Raw genomic sequence first — 18,413 nt, 5'->3', positions numbered from 1 at the left:
ATGATTTGAAATGTGAGGAAGCAAAAAACACCCAACCGGAAAAGCAAAATGAAAAAAGAATCCAAAAATGCGAGGATAGTGTAAGGAGCCTCTGGGACAGCTTCAAGCGTACCAACATCAGAATTATAGGGGTGCCAGAAGATGAGAGAGAACAAGATATTGAAAACCTATTTGAAGAAATAATGACAGAAAACTTCCCCCACCTGGTGAAAGAAATGGACTTACAGGTCCAAGAAGCGCGGAGAACCCCAAACAAAAGGAATCCAAAGAGGACCACACCAAGACACATCATAATTAAAATGCCAAGAGCAAAAGACAAAGAGAGAATCTTAAAAGCAGCAAGAGAAAGAAACTCAGTTACCTACAAGGGAATACCCATACGACTGTCAGCTGATTTCTCAACAGAAACTTTGCAGGCCAGAAGGGAGTGGCAAGAAATATTCAAAGTGATGAATACCAAGAACCTACAACCAAGATTACTTTATCCAGCAAAGCTACCATTCAGAATTGAAGGTAAGATAAAGAGCTTCACAGATAAGGAAAAGCTAAAGGAGTTCATCACCACCAAACCAGGATTATATGAAATGCTGAAAGGTATCCTTTAAGAAGAGGAAGAAGAAGAAGGTAAAGATACAAATTACGAACAACAAATACACATTTAGGTGAATCTAAAAATCAAGTGAATAAATAATCTGATGAACAGAACGAACTGGTAATTATAATAAAATCAGGGACATAGAAAGGGAATGGACTGACTATTCTTGGGGGGGAAAGGGGTGTGGGAGATGCGGGAAGAGACTGGACAAAAATCGTGCACCTATGGATGAGGTCAGTGGGTGGGGTGTGAGGGGGGAGGGTGGGGTGGGAACTGGGAGAAGGGGAGTTATGGGGGGGAAAAAGAGGAACAAATGTAATAATCTGAACAATAAAGATTTAATAAAAAAAAAAGAAAGATAAAAAAAAAGAGAGAGATCCCCAGGATGGACACCAGCAAGTCCATGCATGCAGCTAGGCTTGGGCAGCCTGGCTAGGACCTGGCTACGGTGCTGATCAACTGATGAACGCTGTCTCCGTGTCATTCCTTCCTCGCCAACCCCGTCCACACCTTTGGGAATCCCTGGACTAGCTGGGCTGGACCCCAGCACAGCAGAACACGCTCATCACCAGGGCCGAGCTGGGCCGGCCAAGGTCTTCGCCAGGGAGGTGGTGGAAGAGGCCCTGGAAGGGTACGAGACCTGGGGGGAAACGGAGCCCCTGCAACCCAAGGATCTCAGAGAGGCCGTGCGCAGCTTGAGCGCCAAGGGCAAAGTGCCCAACATCAAGCCCGGAAGAGTCCTGTGCCCCTGGGACACAGGCCTGGGGCCCAGGGCCCCAACTTCCTGGAACCGAGACTGCGGGCGCTGCAGCCCCTCTGTCTCCCTCCGCGGACCATTCACCCATGAGGACTCTGTTTTCCTCCAAACTCCCCCACGTGGGAGGTGCGACTCTTGCAAGGCACCTGGATGCCTGGAGCTGGCTGGGTGATCCGAGGCAGGTGTAGAAGAGCGCCTGCCAGGAAGGAGCCCGCACCCTCGGGCTGGGACAGAGGACAGGCTCTCCCTCCAGAGGCGGGACCCTGCTTTCCCAGGTAGCCTGGGGGTGGTGGCTGGGACATGGGCGGCTTCTGCCCGCTGCTCTTGGGGGGATGACACCACGCCAACCCTTTCATTGCTGACCCTCTTCCCTGAATGACGCAGGGAGAGCGGGAGACCTGAGGACGTCTGTGCTTGTGAATCCGGACCCGGAGCCCATGTTTTGTTTTGTTTTGCTTTATTTCCGTGATCAGGACCCTGTTTTAAATTGCACAAATAAAGATAAAATCCACAAATTCTTTTTGTCTCTGAAATGTCTACGTTTCCTTTCCTTCCCACAGTGCTTTGTGTCCCCGAGCGGTCTGGCACCCGCTCACGCGGGTTTCCTTCACGTGGTCTCTCTCCCCGGCTCTGCTCAGACAGGAGATGAAACCGAATCGCCAGGAGCAGCTGGGGAGCGGCCGCCAAGACATGGTCTGCATCGGTGCGGGTTCCCACACTTGCCGTGAGGGGGTGCTAGGCAAGCGTTTCCAGGGGCAGCAGAATTGATCTCCCAAACCTTGTGGGGCGATCCAAAGGATTGGCCATTCTACCCAGAATCCCTAGAACCTCCCCACTCCGGGCAAGCACAGAGTGATAGCCAGTGTTGTCCACGGGGAACCTAGCAGGCTGATGGGGAGGGAGCAGACCCATTGCGTGGAAGGTACAGCAGAGCCCTTCATGACAAGGTCCATGGTTTCCCTTCAAAGGGTCATCACCCTTCATAGCACAACTCCTCTGGTGGTATCTACAGGGTTTCTGGGCTCTCCTAGGCTTGCCCCCCCTGGCCTCTGAAACTCCCAGCAGGGGCACAAGCATACAATCCCACTGTCCCGCTCTAACGCTGAAGGGATGGTATCTTCCACTTTGGGTCACCTCCCAAAGGCGAAATGACCCCACACCCACCCCATCCTCCACCACCACCACACACACACACACACACACACACACACACACACACACACACATGCATACAATGTTGTTTTATTTCTCCGCACATTTCCTTTGGCCTTTCCAAAAGCACGTTGGTGTGTGTTTCTGGGAAGCTTTGTGACTTTAGGAGAGTCGGGAAGTTCTTCTTCATGCCAACGTATCCTCTTTTTGACACTCTCCTCGACCTACTGGCTACCCTTATCACTCAACACTGACCCATGTGTTCCCTGTGGCTATGAGGAGAGCCTTCCCAAACTCATGTTCACAAACTAAGCAGGAACAGGGAACCCTCCCTCTCCGTGTTCCAGAGCAATAATGAGTCAGATGGCAGTTTGCAGTCCACGGAGGAGAAGAGCCATAGCAGTGTGTTCTGTAGCTCTGTGTGTCTCTATCTATGCGTTTAGCAGCCATTTCAAAAGGGCCGATAACACGAACAACTGACAGTGAGGTACCCAGTCCTAGGACAGCTGACTTCAATGACAGTGATGAGAGAAACAGAACCTCGAGGTCCAGTCCTCACGTGGGGATTCCACTTCAGAAGGGGCAACTGCCGCCTTCTACTTTCCCAACCCCTCTGTTCCTGAAAGGCTCCCTCCAGAGACCATATCCATGCTGTAGATGGAGAGGGGGTGGGTATGAGGGTCAGTGACAGACCCTGTGCCCCTCCTCCTCAAGGGTGTCAGAGGTTTCAAGGGACCTGGCGTATAAGGCACAGTGTTCCCAATATGTTTGCTCCCTTTCTTAGCGCTGTGTTTTAACCAAGGTCACCTCTCCCTGAAAGGTTGTTTCCCCAGGTGGGGATTTTTCCCTGGAGTTAGGGATTAACAGGACTAAGGGAGGGAATTATTAGTTATACTCCTTAACTGAGTGCCAGGCGGGTAGTTAATCACTTTCACCAGGAACAATCACCCTTAAGCTACATAATCTTTACTTAGGATAATCTTCTTCAGTTACTTCCTTGTAGCTGAACAGAACAATAGAGTAGTGACCTTAGAATGGAGATAAGAAACGCCCTAACCTTTGGGATAGAATGGATAGGATTAAAATCCAGTGGTATAAATACAGATGTAGCAGGAGAATCAATACAGAAGCTGAAGTTGCAGAGCTGCCTTCCTACAGTTGCAGAGCCGACTCCGTGCCTGCGGGAAGGTCCAAAACAACTTCGACCTCAACCAGGCACCTCACAGCTCAGCCCGCCCAGCCCGGACCCCAGCGCGCACTTGCCAAGCTGCTCCTGAAGCCAATCCACAACCGCGCGCCTGGGACTCTGCTCCTGCCCGAAGTGAGGGACCAACGTGCTGAGGAGCGGGCTCAAGCCAAGGCATATTCTGCCCCGGTCATGTCCGACAAATTGGACATGTCTCTGGACGACATCATTAATTTGAACCGGAGCCAGCGGGGCAGCCGTGGCCAAGGCCGTGGCCGAGGTGGGGGCTGGGGCCCAGGCCGGTCCGGCTCCCAGGGAGGCCGCGCAGGAGGAGCACAGGCCTTCGCACCAGTGAGCCGAGGCGGTGGGCCCATCTGGAACTGGAACCGGAACCGGGCGGCCCTCGGCCAAGACGGCGCGGCGGGCGGCCGAGGCAGGAACCGGCCGGCGCCCTACAGCCGGCCCAGACAGCTTCCCCACAGGTGGCAACACGACCTTTTCGACAGCGGCTTCGGCGGGGGCGCCGGCGTGGAGACGGGAGGCAAACTGCTGGTGTCCAACCTGGACTTCGGGGTGTCGGACGCGGACATCCAGGAGCTGTTTGCGGACTGCGGGACTCTGAAAAAGGCCGCCCTGCACTACGACCGCTCTGGCCGCAGCCTGGGCACGGCCCACGTGCACTTTGAGCGGAAGGCAGACGCCCTGGCAGCCATGCGGCGGTACCACGGCGTCCCCTTGGACGGCCGCCCCATGAGCATCCAGCTCCTCACCTCACAGGCAGACACGCGGCGCAGGCCGGGGCCCAGTGGCAACAGAGGCGGGAGGACCTGGAACCGGGGATCTGGAGGCTTCGGTGGCGGCACCCGCAGAGGCGCCCGCGGAGGCGGCCGGGGCAGAGGCAGGGGCACCGGCCCGAGTTCCAGGCAGCAGATCTCGGCGGAGGAGCTGGATGCCCAGCTGGACGCTTACAACGCGAGGATGGACACCAGCTAAAGCACCAGCAAGTCCGTGCGTGCTGCTGGGCCTGGACAACCTGGCCACACAACCTGGCTGGAGAACCTCCAAGCTGTGGATCAACTGAACGCTTTATTGTGTCGTTCCTTCCTTGCCGACTCTGTCCACACCTTTTTCTCTGAAATCAATAAAAAATATATTAAAAACAAAATGCAAACAACAAGAAAGTTAAAAAAAAAAAAAGACCCACAAAACCTTGAATGGTTCATGTTTCCATATTACACACTGAAATAACACATACTAGTGCTTTTAAATAGAAGAGGTATGTCATTTTTCACAAATGTGCAGTCATAAATACTTTGAAATACAGCCCTATTAAGTTTACTAGATCAACATGTATTTATTATTCTTCCCTGGCAGCTAAGAACTAGTGTTAAGGTTGTGCTACATAAACATTGCATTCACTTTCTTGTTTTTATGACACACAAAATGGAATCACTTATTCACCATTACTTTTCCCCTATAAAACTACTCACAAAGTAACTAGCACAGGGAGTTGAATAATAAATGAAACACCATATTAAACCTAGGCTTCTCTATACATGCAGATCAACAGGCTGAGCTTTGCATGTTACAGGAGAAAGAAAGTTCCTCAGACAAGGACTTCTACTGAAAACCAGCAGCTGGCTATGAAACTGTTAGAAGGGCAAAATGATCCTGATGTCTAACACATAGCAGCACCATGTAGGTCAGTGATGGCGAACCTATGACACGCATATCATAGGTGACACGTGAACTCATTTTTTTGGTTGATTTTTCTTTGTTAAATGGCATTTAAATATATAAAATAAATATTAAAAATGTAAGTCTTTGTTTTAGTATGGTTGCAAATATAAAAAAATTTCTATGTGCTGACACGCCGAGCTCAAAAGGTTCGCCATCACTGATGTAGGTCATAAGAGGGAGACATCAGTATGTATATCTTCAGTAAATTTTTTTTCCAACATGTGCTTATCCACTGTCTACAATAGTTTGCTGGGATAAGTAAACTGGGATTAATTTGCTGAAACTCAACAAAGCATTATTTATTTAATTATTACTTTTAATTTTTATTTTTTGTTTAAATTATTACGAATAGTAGTACATATGTCCTTTTTTTTCCCTCCATTGACCTTTCCCCGTCCTCCCCTACCCACTGTCACATGCCCTCACTGCCCGCCCATTCCCCCCGCCCCCAACAGTGTCTTGCATCCATTGTTTATGCTTATATGCATGCACACAAGTCCTTTGGTTGATCTCCTACCCTCCCCCCCAACTCTCCCCAGCCTTCCTGCTATCGTTTGACAATCTGTTTGATGTTTCTAGCATTTCTAAAAAATATATATTTTATTGATTTAAGAAAGGAAGGGGGAGGGAGAGGAAGAGAGAGAAACATCAATGATGAGAGAGAATCATTGATCAGCTGCCTCCTGCATGACCACATTGGGGATTAAGCCTGCAACTTGGGCATGTGCCCGGACCAGGAATTGAACTACGACTTCCCGGTTGAGAGGTTAATGCTCAACCACTGAGCCACACCAGACGGGCTTGACCAAGCATTTTTATCAGCAATCGCCAAAGGGTGCCAGGGATTTATTGTTTTCACCAGTGAGGCCAGGCAGTGTTGACAGTGCACCAGCAGGGATTTCTTGATGTCCTCTGCAAGGACAAGACCCAGCGTGAAGCGGGTCTGAGGCCTGCTGAGATCCCCAGGTGCCTGCTCCCTTTACGGCATTCTAAATGCCAGAGGCAGCTGCACAGAGGCCACTCTGAAAAGGAAGAGAAATCAAAATAGCCTGTGACTTTCATTATTTGTGTAGAGTCACAATAATATGTTTTGCTTTATCTTAGAGGAAATTTAAGGGCCAATCTGTTGATGAATTTATGTCTTTTGAGGGAGTCAGTGGGATAGAAATGTTAATTTATTTGAAAACAACATCAACAGTATCACAGACATGCAGAGATGTCCATATCTGTCACATCTATGACTTGGTTATTCTGACTCCCTTGAAAAATGCCCCTCCTGCCAAAATAGAAGGATTTTCTCTTACTCTGCTGGTTGCCGTTAGTGGGAGAAAGGGTTGGGTAATTTCTTTCATGTAGGTTCTGCTTAATAAACTCAAACTTAGCCTTTAGTGAGCATTTCCAAGTTCTCCTCTTTGTTCATTCACCCTGGTGAATGGAGTCTGGGCCTGCTGATGGAATTTGATTCACTCTTCTGCTTTAATCAACCACAAAAGGAGCAGGAATACGGCACAGCAATTTTCTTATCTCTAAAATGTCAAAAAAAACCAGTGTCAATTGAGGACTACATGAACTGCCAGATGTAACATACATGGAACCTTGCCTAGCACATCATAGGCACACTAAGCGTTAGCTCTGTTATGGCCAAATATATTCCAGACACTAAGTCTTTGCTCTCAGCTTCTCTGTGTCTTTCCCATCTTTATCAATTATCTATTGCTGAAAGGCAAATCATCTCAAGATTTAGAGGCCCAGATCAATAAACATTTGTGAAGTCAGAGCTTTTGTGGGTTGGGAATGTAGGCCTGCCAATAATCATGTGAGTGATCTTGGAAGCTAGGTGGTTCTGCTTCCAAGACCACTCCCATGATCATTGGCAGCTCTCATTTCCTCTCCACATGGGCCTCTCAGTAGGCTTGCCTCACAGCTTGGCATTGGCTTCCCTCAGGATGAGCAATCCAAGAGAAAGAGACAAGAGAGAGAGAGAGAGAGAGAGAGAGAGAGAGAGAGAGAGAGAGAGAATCACACACACACACACACACACACACACACACACACACTAACATAGCAAGTCCTTTTAAACCTAACCTGGAAGTGATTGCTTCTGCCGTAAACTATTCATTACAATGAAGTCACTCAATCTAGCCCAGTTTAGGGTAAGGGATTACACAAAGGCCGGGATCAAGAGGGAAGGCCTACCATATCAACAACCGTGAACTGCTTTAGAGAGTGTCCCTAACTTATTTTGCCTATACATATTTATGGAAAGAATATTATTTTCACCAATGAGAACTAGTTTCTAGTATCTACCCTCTTAACATACAGACATTAGTCTTGCCAATAGAAACCCATATTTAATATCTAATATGCTAATTCGAGAGGCCCGACTGATGGAGGAGATAGGCTAGCAGAGTGCCTGGCCTTCCTGGGCAGCACTAGATGACCATCCTGTAACACAGGTCCCCTTAAATGAATGCCATGGATGTAGTATTCTGCCAACTACAATGAAGTTTTTAAATTATAGACTTTATAACACCTTCCCCTAAGGTTTTCTGTAAATTCAACCAAAGTCCTACATCTATGAAAACCTCTTCTTAAAAAAGAAGGCTACAAATAAAAGCATAAATAAATAAGGAAATAATAAAATGATAGAGCACTCATATTTTTCTAGCTTTCATGAGTCTCAAAATGGAAAGTCACACTAGCCACTTTTCAACTGCCCCGTGGACACCCGTGGCTGGCGGTGACTGAATTGCTCAGAGACTCCCAGATTGGAAAGCACTCAGTTCCCAGGGAAGAACTGAGAACAAGTAAATACCCAAAGCATTGTTGCTAATGATGCATCTAGACCAGTGGTTCTGAACCTTCCTAATGTCGCGAACCTTTAATACAGTTCCTCATGTTGTGGTGACCCCCAATTTCATTGTTACAAATTGAACATAATTAAAGCATAGTGATTAATCACAAAAACAATATGTAATTATATATGTGTTTTCCGATGGTCTTAGGTGACCCCTGTCAAAGGGTCGTTCGACCCCCAAAAGGGGTCGCGACCCACAGGTTGAGAACCGCTGACTAGGCCAAAACCAAAAGGATGTCTAGTGGCTGCTGTACCCGAGGGCGAAAGGAAGATAAGGACACTGCACCGCACATGCCATGGGACATGGAACGCAAGGAGCACGAACCAAAGTCAACTGGCAACTGTAAAGCAAGAAATGGGCCCGGTAAACGGTGCAGTGCTGGGTGGTAGCGACTACAACGTGCTCTGCTCTGGAAACGGCAAAGTCCCAGCAGTGACGGTGGGTGGGTGAGGCTCAGGGCTGGGCCGGGGATCCGGAGTTTCGTGCTGGGAGCGAGCTACCCTCAGGGGGCGGTCTGGGGGAAACACACCCTCACCGCTCTTCCTGCTGATGCAATCAGCCCGGAGCCAGCATCTTTCGGCGAGAGGGCCGGCCCGCAGTCCCCGCCACGTGTAGCAGCCACCACCCCGGCCACTTCCCCAGACGCTCCGCAGCCCACGACCCAGCAGGCCCCGAGGTTGGGACACGTCGGGTAGATGCTCCACTCAGCTCCAGCCATCCCCACCGCCGCCGGGACAATGAAGGTAACGGCTCACGATTTTGACTCTATTTTACAGAAGGTGTGTGTGTGTGTGGATGGAGCCTGCGATTCCTCAAAGACACGGCAGGCAGGAAGGGGGCGGACGCTGCAGCGCCGTGGTCTGTGCTGGGATAGCTTCTTTGTCAATCGGGGCTGGAAGGACGGGACCTTGCATGCTTTTCAGACTTCTGTTTGGCCCCCGCTCACAGGATGTGCCTCTTGAGGCGTTTTCACAGCTGCATTTGTGAGCGGATATAAAAGGCGGCTGGCGGCTCCTTCCCTGCCTGTTACGAAGTTTGCAAAGGAAGGGGAAGCTTTTCTCAATGTCGAAGATGTACGGGAGGTGGGGGGCGGTGGAGAAGAGGCCTGGGGGTGTCCCTGGCTGTAGAGAGGGGCTTTCGGCTGGGGGTACCTAATGAAGGAGGGATGGACCACTAGGTGACAGGGGTTGCTGGGGGATGTAACACTGCCTCATCGCTAGGAAAAGCAGAAGTCTCTTTATTTTGTACCTTGTGAAAATTAAAGCTTTTAGGAGTTACAAATGTTGTAACCGGAGGGCATTCTTTTATGAAACGGAGTGAGCCCGCTAATGGCTGTCATTCTTATGCTAATCAAGGCTAATTAGCTCCTCAAACTTTTGAGGTTTAGGGGTGGGGATGAACACTACTCCTTCCATTTTCCTGGTCACCCCATGGGAAATTTTCAATGACACTGGAAACTGAAGAGCAGCTTTTTAAAAGGAAAGTGAAGGATGGGCAGCTCGTCTTCCATCTAACATCTAGGAAGTAAGAGATTCCTTCATGCAGTCTGAACTTTTAGGAGAAATAAAGCCATGCTTCAAGTGGTTCTCAACTGTGCTTAGCCACAATCTCACCTACAAGAAATAATAAGTAAATGGTGCCTTTTTTCATCAAACAAAAGTGCCCACTAAGATTAAGCAGAACTGAATGGAAACACTATTTTGTTTTAAAAAGAGATCACGCCAATAAGCCACAGTGAAACAGTAGCCATCTTTTTTTCTATGGTTAGATATTCTATTTCTGGCTTGCTGATGTCTGTATTGAGTATAGCGTTAATGAGTAAAAGGGGGAAATTATGAGAATAAACAGTCTTGCTTTTCCAGCTTTTCTCTCTCTTACATAGGGTTGTAGTTGATGATGCATTTTTCTAAGTTCATGGGCCCTTTAACATGGGTTCAAGAACCACTGTCTCTTTTACAAGGTAATTTTATATGCAGCAAACTAGAGGGTATCTTCAGGTGGTCTCAGTTCTGTTTTCTGAAACATTACTAAGATCTGGAAAGAAAGGATTGTGCTCTAGGTGTGATCTAAGGGGTACGTGAGGTTTCTTTAAGTTTGTTTTTATGATCTCAAAAGCCTTCCTATTTTTACCTAAGTATTGCTATCATCATAATTTATTTTCTAAAATATTCTTTACACATGGTACCATGATAAGTTCTGTCCTCCGAAAATTCTCAAGACATGGTCTGGCCTGGGAGCTTATATTTTAACATAGACGCACACAGAATGGGCAACAGAATAAGAAAAATAGTACATATCTTGAGTAATGTGTATAAAAATGATATGTACATATTTAGTTTTGCTAGATATTTAAGGTGGAGATTTTAAAGAGACACATGCCCTAAAGGGACAGATAAGACAGTCATTGTTGGGGTAAGTGAAGGCAGGGGGCAGGACTTGAGGCCTGGCTGTGAGAGGGGTTCCCATTCCAGGCACAGGGTGTGGCCCTGCAGGGAGGGCTCAGAGATACAGAGCTACTTAAGCTGACCTAAGTAAAGGGCATTGATGGAACATGTGGTGGTGAGAAAAAAGGAAAGGGGGGTGAGAGGGGAAAGACAATTTAATGTTGGCCAATCTTTCATCTAGTGAGCTTCTGTAATGAATAACTTCATTTGACTTTAGAACTATGGACAGAAAGGAAGAAGAGTTAAGAAAATTTTCCATTTGTATGTAAGAATTTCTCTTGCCAGTCAGCTCATGGAAACTGAGAAGGTCTAATTATGTGAAATGGATTTAAAACCATAATGAAATAAAGTTGAAAACAGTCATTTTGTTATTACAGAGGTTTGTGCTAAGAATTTAAACCAAATTATGGTTTTATTCAATAGCTGTGTATGTCATCTCAATTGTCTTCATAATTTTAGTTTTTAAAAAATATATTTTTATTGATTTCAGAGACGAAGAGAAAGGGGGAGAGAGATAGATACATCAATGATGAGAGAGAACCATTGATTGGTTGCCTCCTGCATGCCTCCCACTGGGGATTGAGCCTGCAACCTGGGCATGTGTCCTTGACCAGAATCAGACCTGGGACCCTACTCCATAGGCCAATGCTCTATGCACTGAGCAAAACTGGCTAGAGCCATAATTTTAGATTTTGTCCCTTAGTTCAGGTCCTGACTTTTAATTTTACAGGAGAAGAAAAATAATTTACTTCTACCCCTCTAGGTTCTTGGCTGTGATTTCCCTGTTATAAAACACAGATTAATAAGAGAAAAACAACAGAAATTTAATAGCATGTATACCTCCACTAAACATGGGTGATACCCAGAAAAACCAAGGGACTCCCTGAAATGGCCCAAGCTACCCCTTTACAGACCATCTTCAGCTAAAGAAAAAAAAAATAAAACACCAATGTTGGGGTGAAAGTTATGGGATGTTATCAGGGAAAGCACAGTAAACAAGGGTAGTAAGGTTCTTATTCAGATTTAAGTAGGAGCCTTCTCTATTGGTAAGCGTTTCTAGAGATTCTGTTGTCTTTCTCTTTCTGGCACAGAGAGGGAGACACTCTTACAAATGGAAATTTCCCTTATAAGTGTAAGAGAAGGGCATCTTCTCTGTTTTCAAAGATTCTCCTGCGTCTGCAGACACTCAGACATTGTTTGGCTGGCATATGCTGCTCCCTTTAGTTCTTTCTTTTTTTTTCTTTTTTTAAATATATTTTATTGATTCTTTACAGAGAGGAAGGGAGAGAGACAGAGAGTCAGAAACATCGACGAGAGAGAATCATCGATCAGCTGCCTCCTGCACATCTCCCACTGGGGATATGCCCGCAACCCAGGCACATGCCCTTGACCGGAATCGAACCCAGGACCTCCCAGTCCGCAGGCCGACGCTCTATCCACTGAGCCAAACTGGTTTCGGCTAGTTCTTTATTTCTAATATCAAGATATAGGCCAGGGAGGTCTGGGCTTATTAGTAAACTATTTCTGTGTATAAGTGAAGGCTTGTTTCTAAACTGTGGATGTCCTGAAGGTTTGGATTGGTTATATCTTTTGGGACTTTATGTTGTCTGCTTCTTTGAATGCCTCTTAATGGGAGTAGGAAGATGGAAAAGAGAAGAGCTTTCTCTATTTCTTTTTAGGCTTGGCAACCACCACCCTGTGAAAACCCATTGCGTGCACAGCCTTACACCGCCCAAGGGGATCTCGTTACCATATCAGAGTGCGGATCTGGGAGTTTTTACGACAGAAATGATTATCCCAGGCATCCTCTACTTTCTGTGTGATACTATCATTCTCTTTGAGCACAGAAGGAAGCTGACTAGTCTGCTCACTTTACAGTTGTAAACGTGAGCAGCTTTTTTTGTTGTAACTTTATCCCCTGAACAGCTGGCCCAAAGTGCTAAATATTTAATGTGACTTACGGTAAACATTCCTGCTGATGGGCTCTCCTGAGCCTCTGTAGCCCATTTATTATAGTAAAAGCGTGATATGCTAATTAGACCGGATGTCCTTCCGGAGGAAGCTGTGGTGGGCGGGGGCGGAGGCAGAGGCCAAGCCCCTTGCAGGAATTATGCATCAGGCCTCTAGTTTGGTAATACATGTCAGTGCACTCAACTAAGGCCTCTCAAGTTGGATTCTATAGAACTTAACCGAGACATAAAGGTGAGGTACAACTGTAATTTTTGAAATGATGCAACATTAAGGACTGGGAATGCTCTGATTCGTAAACATAACTTTGTAAATATGTGCAAACATTTTTATCATAAGCTGTAGTCTGTGATTCATAATGTCAATGGTGAATGCAAAGCCATAGCAGAACTGGTCTTCCCTGAAACACCTATGCTTCCAATTAGCCCCCTCAAATTCACAAGCTGATAATATTACCTCTAGAAACTGAGTACCTATGTCCTTAAAATAACTTAGGAATTAGATCACTGCATTAATACAGGATAGCACATTACATAAACACTTTCCTGTTGTCATATAGGCCATGCCTTTTTGTGGGAAAAATTAATCTTGCAAAACATTTTCCTTATGTTCAGTGGTTAATGAGAGAAAGAAAATCTTAAAAGAGATAATCATGCTCCAAATATAATGAAAAAAGTCAAGAGGAAAGGAGAAAATGTTTAACAAATAGAAGAAATAACACTACAGAAAGCAATCATCCAGAGAAACCATACTAAAAGACACATGCTTCTTTGTGATTGAAAAATTGTGAAATACTTGTAAAATTAGTTAATTCCATTAATACGAGTGTTGTCTTTCATCTAAAAAGAACCAACTTATTAGTTCTTTATTTTGATATGTAGATCTGAATATTTGGCCAATTGCATTTACAGTCTACCCCTTAGTTTGAGAAACGTTTTTAACTATTTTGACCATAGTTGGTTTTTTGCCTAGGGAAGCCCTAAGAAGCTTAGGATGGAATTTGAGAGTTCAAATTATGTCTGACTCCTTATAAATCTAGACAGGAAGAGCACCTGTTGGGATATTCTAGGCCAAACATTCCACAGATGTCTCTAACAAAGACTAAACACAGTTTGGGCCTGAAGCCCAGGGTGGATTTGCACAGGATGGTCACTTAGCATTTGCTAGAATTCCACACCACATTAAAGGGTAGTTTTGCCATGTGCATTTCGCTTCCTTTTTTCAGATTCAGATTCAAAGTTAAATTGTTTTGATTTTAGTACTTACTAGATGTTGGTTCAGGAATCTGGAATCACAATAACTGTTTCTTTGAACATTGAAGACTAAAGGTAGAGTGATAAAGTCTACACGGGCAAGTATAATGCATTACTAGGGGATTCCATGGTGGTCAGTGTTGGTGAATGTTCTGTACGCTCACAAGGTTAGAAGCTCTGGTGTTTATAAGAGAACACATCCAGGCTTGAGGAAAGACTTCTTGTCTTAACTAAGATAATGATGCTTTCTATGTTTAAATTCTATGTAAATTACATAACATTGAATTGTAACCTCAAAACGTTTGTATGAGGAAAGCATTGCAGTTATGATTAGCCCCATTTTACGCATGAGGAAAAATGAAAATCAAAAACTTACTAGAATTGCTTAAGATTAGAAATAGCAAAGCATAATGAGACACTACTTCTAATCCAGTCTGCTTTCCACCTCACTAGGGATTCTAGACACTCTTGGATCTGACGTCACTTTGTAAATCTTATGAAAAGTAGGAAAATCTCCCTAGCAAAATGTACAAACATTCATAGGCACAATATTTTATATCTAAATTATGTGTTACTAAAATCAAAACAATGGAGTCCATGGAAGACTGTTAGAAAATACTGAAGTGATCTAGTTATTTAGAGCAGCAAAGAGCCATTGTTTCTTGCCTATGCGGTCAGCTGGAAATATAAAAATATACTAGTATAAGCAAGAGATCCACACTGCCCTTTGAATATTGAAAAGCCCACTCATCTGCCTTTATTTCAAACAGAAAGGGAACCAAGAGTTTTGTTGTTGTTGTTGTTGTTGTTTTTTAATCACCACATGAATTACCACTTTCTTCTTTGTGGAGAAGTGACAAGATGAAGGTAAAGTCTTTAGCCTTTGAGGGGTGGCAAACTGTGGGAGGGTAAACATATGGGAAAACTAACAGGACAAGGTTTGTTAGTGAAGGTCCAACTCATTGCTGACTTTCCGCCTTCTTCAGCCATAAACCTTCCCCAGGAGAGAAGATTTATGGCAGTCCTCATTTCTGAGGTTTATGCTTTTAGTCAGAGAAGGAAGCTACACAAAGCTTCCTTCTGCATCTGTTGGATCTTAAATGATTTCAGCTCAAACTGATTCTCATGTTAAAGTGGAACATTTTGATCCCTTGCAATAGTCACAGAATAGGAGTTGATTCACAGACTCTGCACTCTCATTTTTTAATTTTAATTTTGTTTTGAAGTGTACGCCTGGTTGTTTTGTTAAACAGGGATAATGCAGTATCTTAGTAGAGTTTAGTAGTTTGGTGCCGGGGTCCAGGCCCAGCAGGTCCAGGGGTCCCCAAAGGTGTGGACGGAGTCGGCGAAGAAGGAATGACACAGAGACAGCGTTTAGTTGATCAGCAACCTAGCCAGGATCTCTAGCCCGGATCTCCAGAGAGGTTCTGCTTCGGATCTCCAGCGAGGTTCTGTAGCCATGTTCCCTCGCTAGGTTCTCCAGCCAGGTTCTGTCCAGGCTCTCCAGTCAGGTTCAGTGTCCAGGTTCCAGTCAGGTTCTCCTGCCAATCTCTGTAGTCAGGTTCAGTCCAGGATCCCTTGCCATGTTCTCCTGCTAGGCTCTGTCTCTAGGCTCCGAGGCCAGTCCCTCTCCAGGATCCTCCGGCATGCTCTCGCCAGCAAAGTTCTTCTGTCTCTAGGCTCCGTGTAGGTTCTGTCTTCTTGATTCTGTTCTAAGTTCTGTGTGTTTCTGTCTTGTTACAACTGTATTTATACCAGTTGATTCAATCCTATCAATCTCTATTACAAAGGTTAGGGCGTTTCTTATCTCCATTCCAGGGAGAAAAGATTATGTAGTTTAAGCATGATTGTTCGTAGTTAAAGGGATTAATTACCCGCCTGGCACTTAGTTGAGGGGTTTTATTCCCTCCCTAACTTCAGGGGAAAATCCCTACCTGGGGATTCAACCTTTCTCGGAGAGGTGACCTTGGTTAAAACACAGCGCCAAGAAGGTGAGCAAACATATTAAGAACCATATGCCATATATGCCAGGTCCCTTGAAACAGCAAGGATGGACCGGCTCCCGGCAGTTTGGGGTGACTAGCCTTCCCATTTCTTAGATAATGTCCCTACCTGTTGTTCTTGTCAAAGGGACAGGCCTACATGGCTATCTATGTTCCTGGCAGGTTACCCCACCTCCGCCACAGCTGATTGTAGCAAGGGTGCATATTTGACCAAAGTCCAGCCATCTTTTACTTCTTTCTTATTCTCTTGCCCCCACATTTAACTAGTATCATATCCTGTGGATTCTATTTTCTCTGTATCTATATGTGCTCTCATTTCCATTGCTAGAGTACTGATTTATGCTCTCATTACTTCTTTTTTTATTTGTTAATCCTCACCCAAGGATATTTTTCCTTTGATTTTTAGAGAGAGTGGTGGGTGGGAGAAGGGAGAGACAGAGAGAGAGCAATATCTGGGTGAGAGAGACACAGCAGTTGGTTGCCTCCTGCACATGCCCCGACCAGGGCCTAGAATTGAGCCTGCAACCAACGTATGTGCCCTTGACTGGGAATCAAACCCGGGACCCTTTAGTCCACAGGCTGAGGCTCTTTCGACTGAGCAAAACTGGCTAGGGCACTTCTTGCTTGAATTATTTCAAATTTCTCTCAATTGATCTCAATTTTCCTAAGGAACTATTTTGATTATTTCATTCCCCCACTCAAAATACCTCTGTGGCTTCCCTCAGTGTCTACTGAATTTAGCTTACTACATGAGTCATTTTTCTAATCTATTCTCCCAGCATTTTTCTGTGTGCATGCATTCCTGTATGGTCTTTTTTATTTAATTTTTTTAAATTAAATCTTTATTGTTAAGATTATTACAGTTGTTCCTCTTTTTCCCCCCATAGCTCCCCTCCACCTGGTTCCCCCCCTCCCTCTGCCCTTACCCCCTCCACTGTAACTCATCCATAGGTGTATGATTTTTTCCAGTCTCTTCCTGCACCCCACACCCCTTTCCCCCTGAGAATAGTCAGTCCACTCCCTTTCTATGCCCCTGATTCTATTATATTCACCAGTTATTCTATTCATCAGATTATTTATTCATTTGATTTTTAGATTCACTTGTTGATAGATATGTATTTGTTGTTCATAATTTTTATCTTTACCTTTTTCTTCTTCCTCTTCTTAAAGGATACCTTTCAGAATTTCATATAATACTGGTTTGGTGGTGATGAACTCCTTTAGCTTTTTCTTATCTGTGAAGCTCTTTATCTGACCTTCAATTCTGAATGATAGCTTTGCTGGGTAAAGTAATCTTGGTTGTAGGTTCTTGCTATTCATCACTTTGAATATTTCTTGCCACTCCCTTCTGGCCTGCATAGTTTCTGTTGAAAAGTCAGCTGACAGTCATATGGGTACTTCCTTGTAGGTAACTGACTGTTTTTCTCTTGCTGCTTTTAAGATTTTCTCTTTGTCTTTTGCTCTTGACATTTTAATTATGATGTGTCTTGGTGTGGTCCTCTTTGGATTCCTCTTGTTTGGGGTTCTCTGCGCTTCCTGGACTTGTAAGTCTATTTCTTTCACCAGGTAGGGGAAGTTTTCTGTCATTATTTCTTCAAGTAGGTTTTCAATATCTTGCTCTCGCTCATCTTCTGGCACCCCCATAATTCGGATGTTGGTACGCTTGAAGTTGTCCCAGAGGCTCCTTACACTATCTTCATATTTTTGGATTCTTTTTTCTTTTTGTTTTTCCGGTTGAGTGTTTTTTGTTTCTTTGTATTTCAAATCTTTGACTTTATTCTTGCGATCCTCTAGTCTGCTTTGGATCTCTGTATATTATTCTTTATTTCAGTCAGTGTATACTTAATTTCTAGTTGGTCCTTTTTCATAACCTCGAGGGTCTCACTAGATTTCTTGAGGGTCTCACTAAATTTATTGGCGGTTTCTAGAAAATTCTTGAAAAACCTTATAAGTGTGGTTTTGAACTCTATATCCAGTAGTTTGCTTTCCTCCATTTCTGTCATTTGTGACCTGTTTCTTTGTCTCCACATTTTTTTATACTTCCCTGTGTTGACAGTGAGGCTTTCTGTGCTAGGTGTCCTATAGGGCCCAGTGGCTCAGCCTCCCCAGTTACCGGAGGTGGACACTCTTGGTGCACCCCTTTGTGGGCTTTGTGCACAGTCTTGTTGTAGTTAAGCCTTGATTGTTGTAGGTATCACTGGGAGGAATTTACTTCCAGGCCAATTGGCTATGAGAATCAGCTGTGTCTGCAGTGGGAGAAATTCTGTGCTGGAGATACCCTTAGGAGCAAGACTTGCTTCAGTGGAGCTTTAGTGCTCACTGAGTCTGCCCCTTGAATGTGTCCCTTATGGATCTGAGGAGTTGTAATCTGGATGGTCCCACTCTGACCACTGGGTACACTGACTCTTGGATCTCTAAGGAGGTGCTAATTTAGCCTCTGCCTGTGGCTACCCAGAA

At 45.1% G+C, this 18,413-nt stretch overlaps 2 protein-coding genes across 2 annotated transcripts in view; both read left to right on the top strand.

The window, feature by feature from the left end:
• The first annotated feature begins 3,876 nt into the window (after nt 1–3,876).
• Nucleotides 3,877–4,745, top strand: LOC132226070 (THO complex subunit 4-like). Its single transcript, XM_059680957.1, has one exon. It carries the CDS (start codon nt 3,883–3,885, stop codon nt 4,681–4,683), a length of 801 nt encoding a protein of 266 aa, XP_059536940.1. The 5' UTR covers nt 3,877–3,882; the 3' UTR covers nt 4,684–4,745.
• A 4,100-nt stretch (nt 4,746–8,845) lies between these two features.
• Nucleotides 8,846–18,413, top strand: part of BCAT1 (branched chain amino acid transaminase 1) — a 90,948-nt gene continuing 81,380 nt past the window's right edge. Inside the window, exon 1 of the mRNA XM_059682395.1 lies at nt 8,846–9,031. Within this exon, the coding sequence (XP_059538378.1) occupies nt 8,984–9,031 (48 nt within the window). The 5' untranslated portion in view covers nt 8,846–8,983. The remainder of the gene's footprint in view (nt 9,032–18,413) is intronic.

Source organism: Myotis daubentonii, chromosome 2 (genome assembly GCF_963259705.1).
Source record: "Myotis daubentonii chromosome 2, mMyoDau2.1, whole genome shotgun sequence".
Lineage (NCBI taxonomy): Eukaryota > Metazoa > Chordata > Mammalia > Chiroptera > Vespertilionidae > Myotis > Myotis daubentonii.
Note: the sequence above shows the minus strand (reverse complement) of the source record. Positions and strands in the feature narration are given on the sequence as shown.

Coding starts and splice junctions, on each gene's coding strand:
- LOC132226070 (XM_059680957.1), top strand. CDS start 3,883: ATGTCCGACAAATTGGACATGTCTCTGGACGACATCATTAATTTGAAC.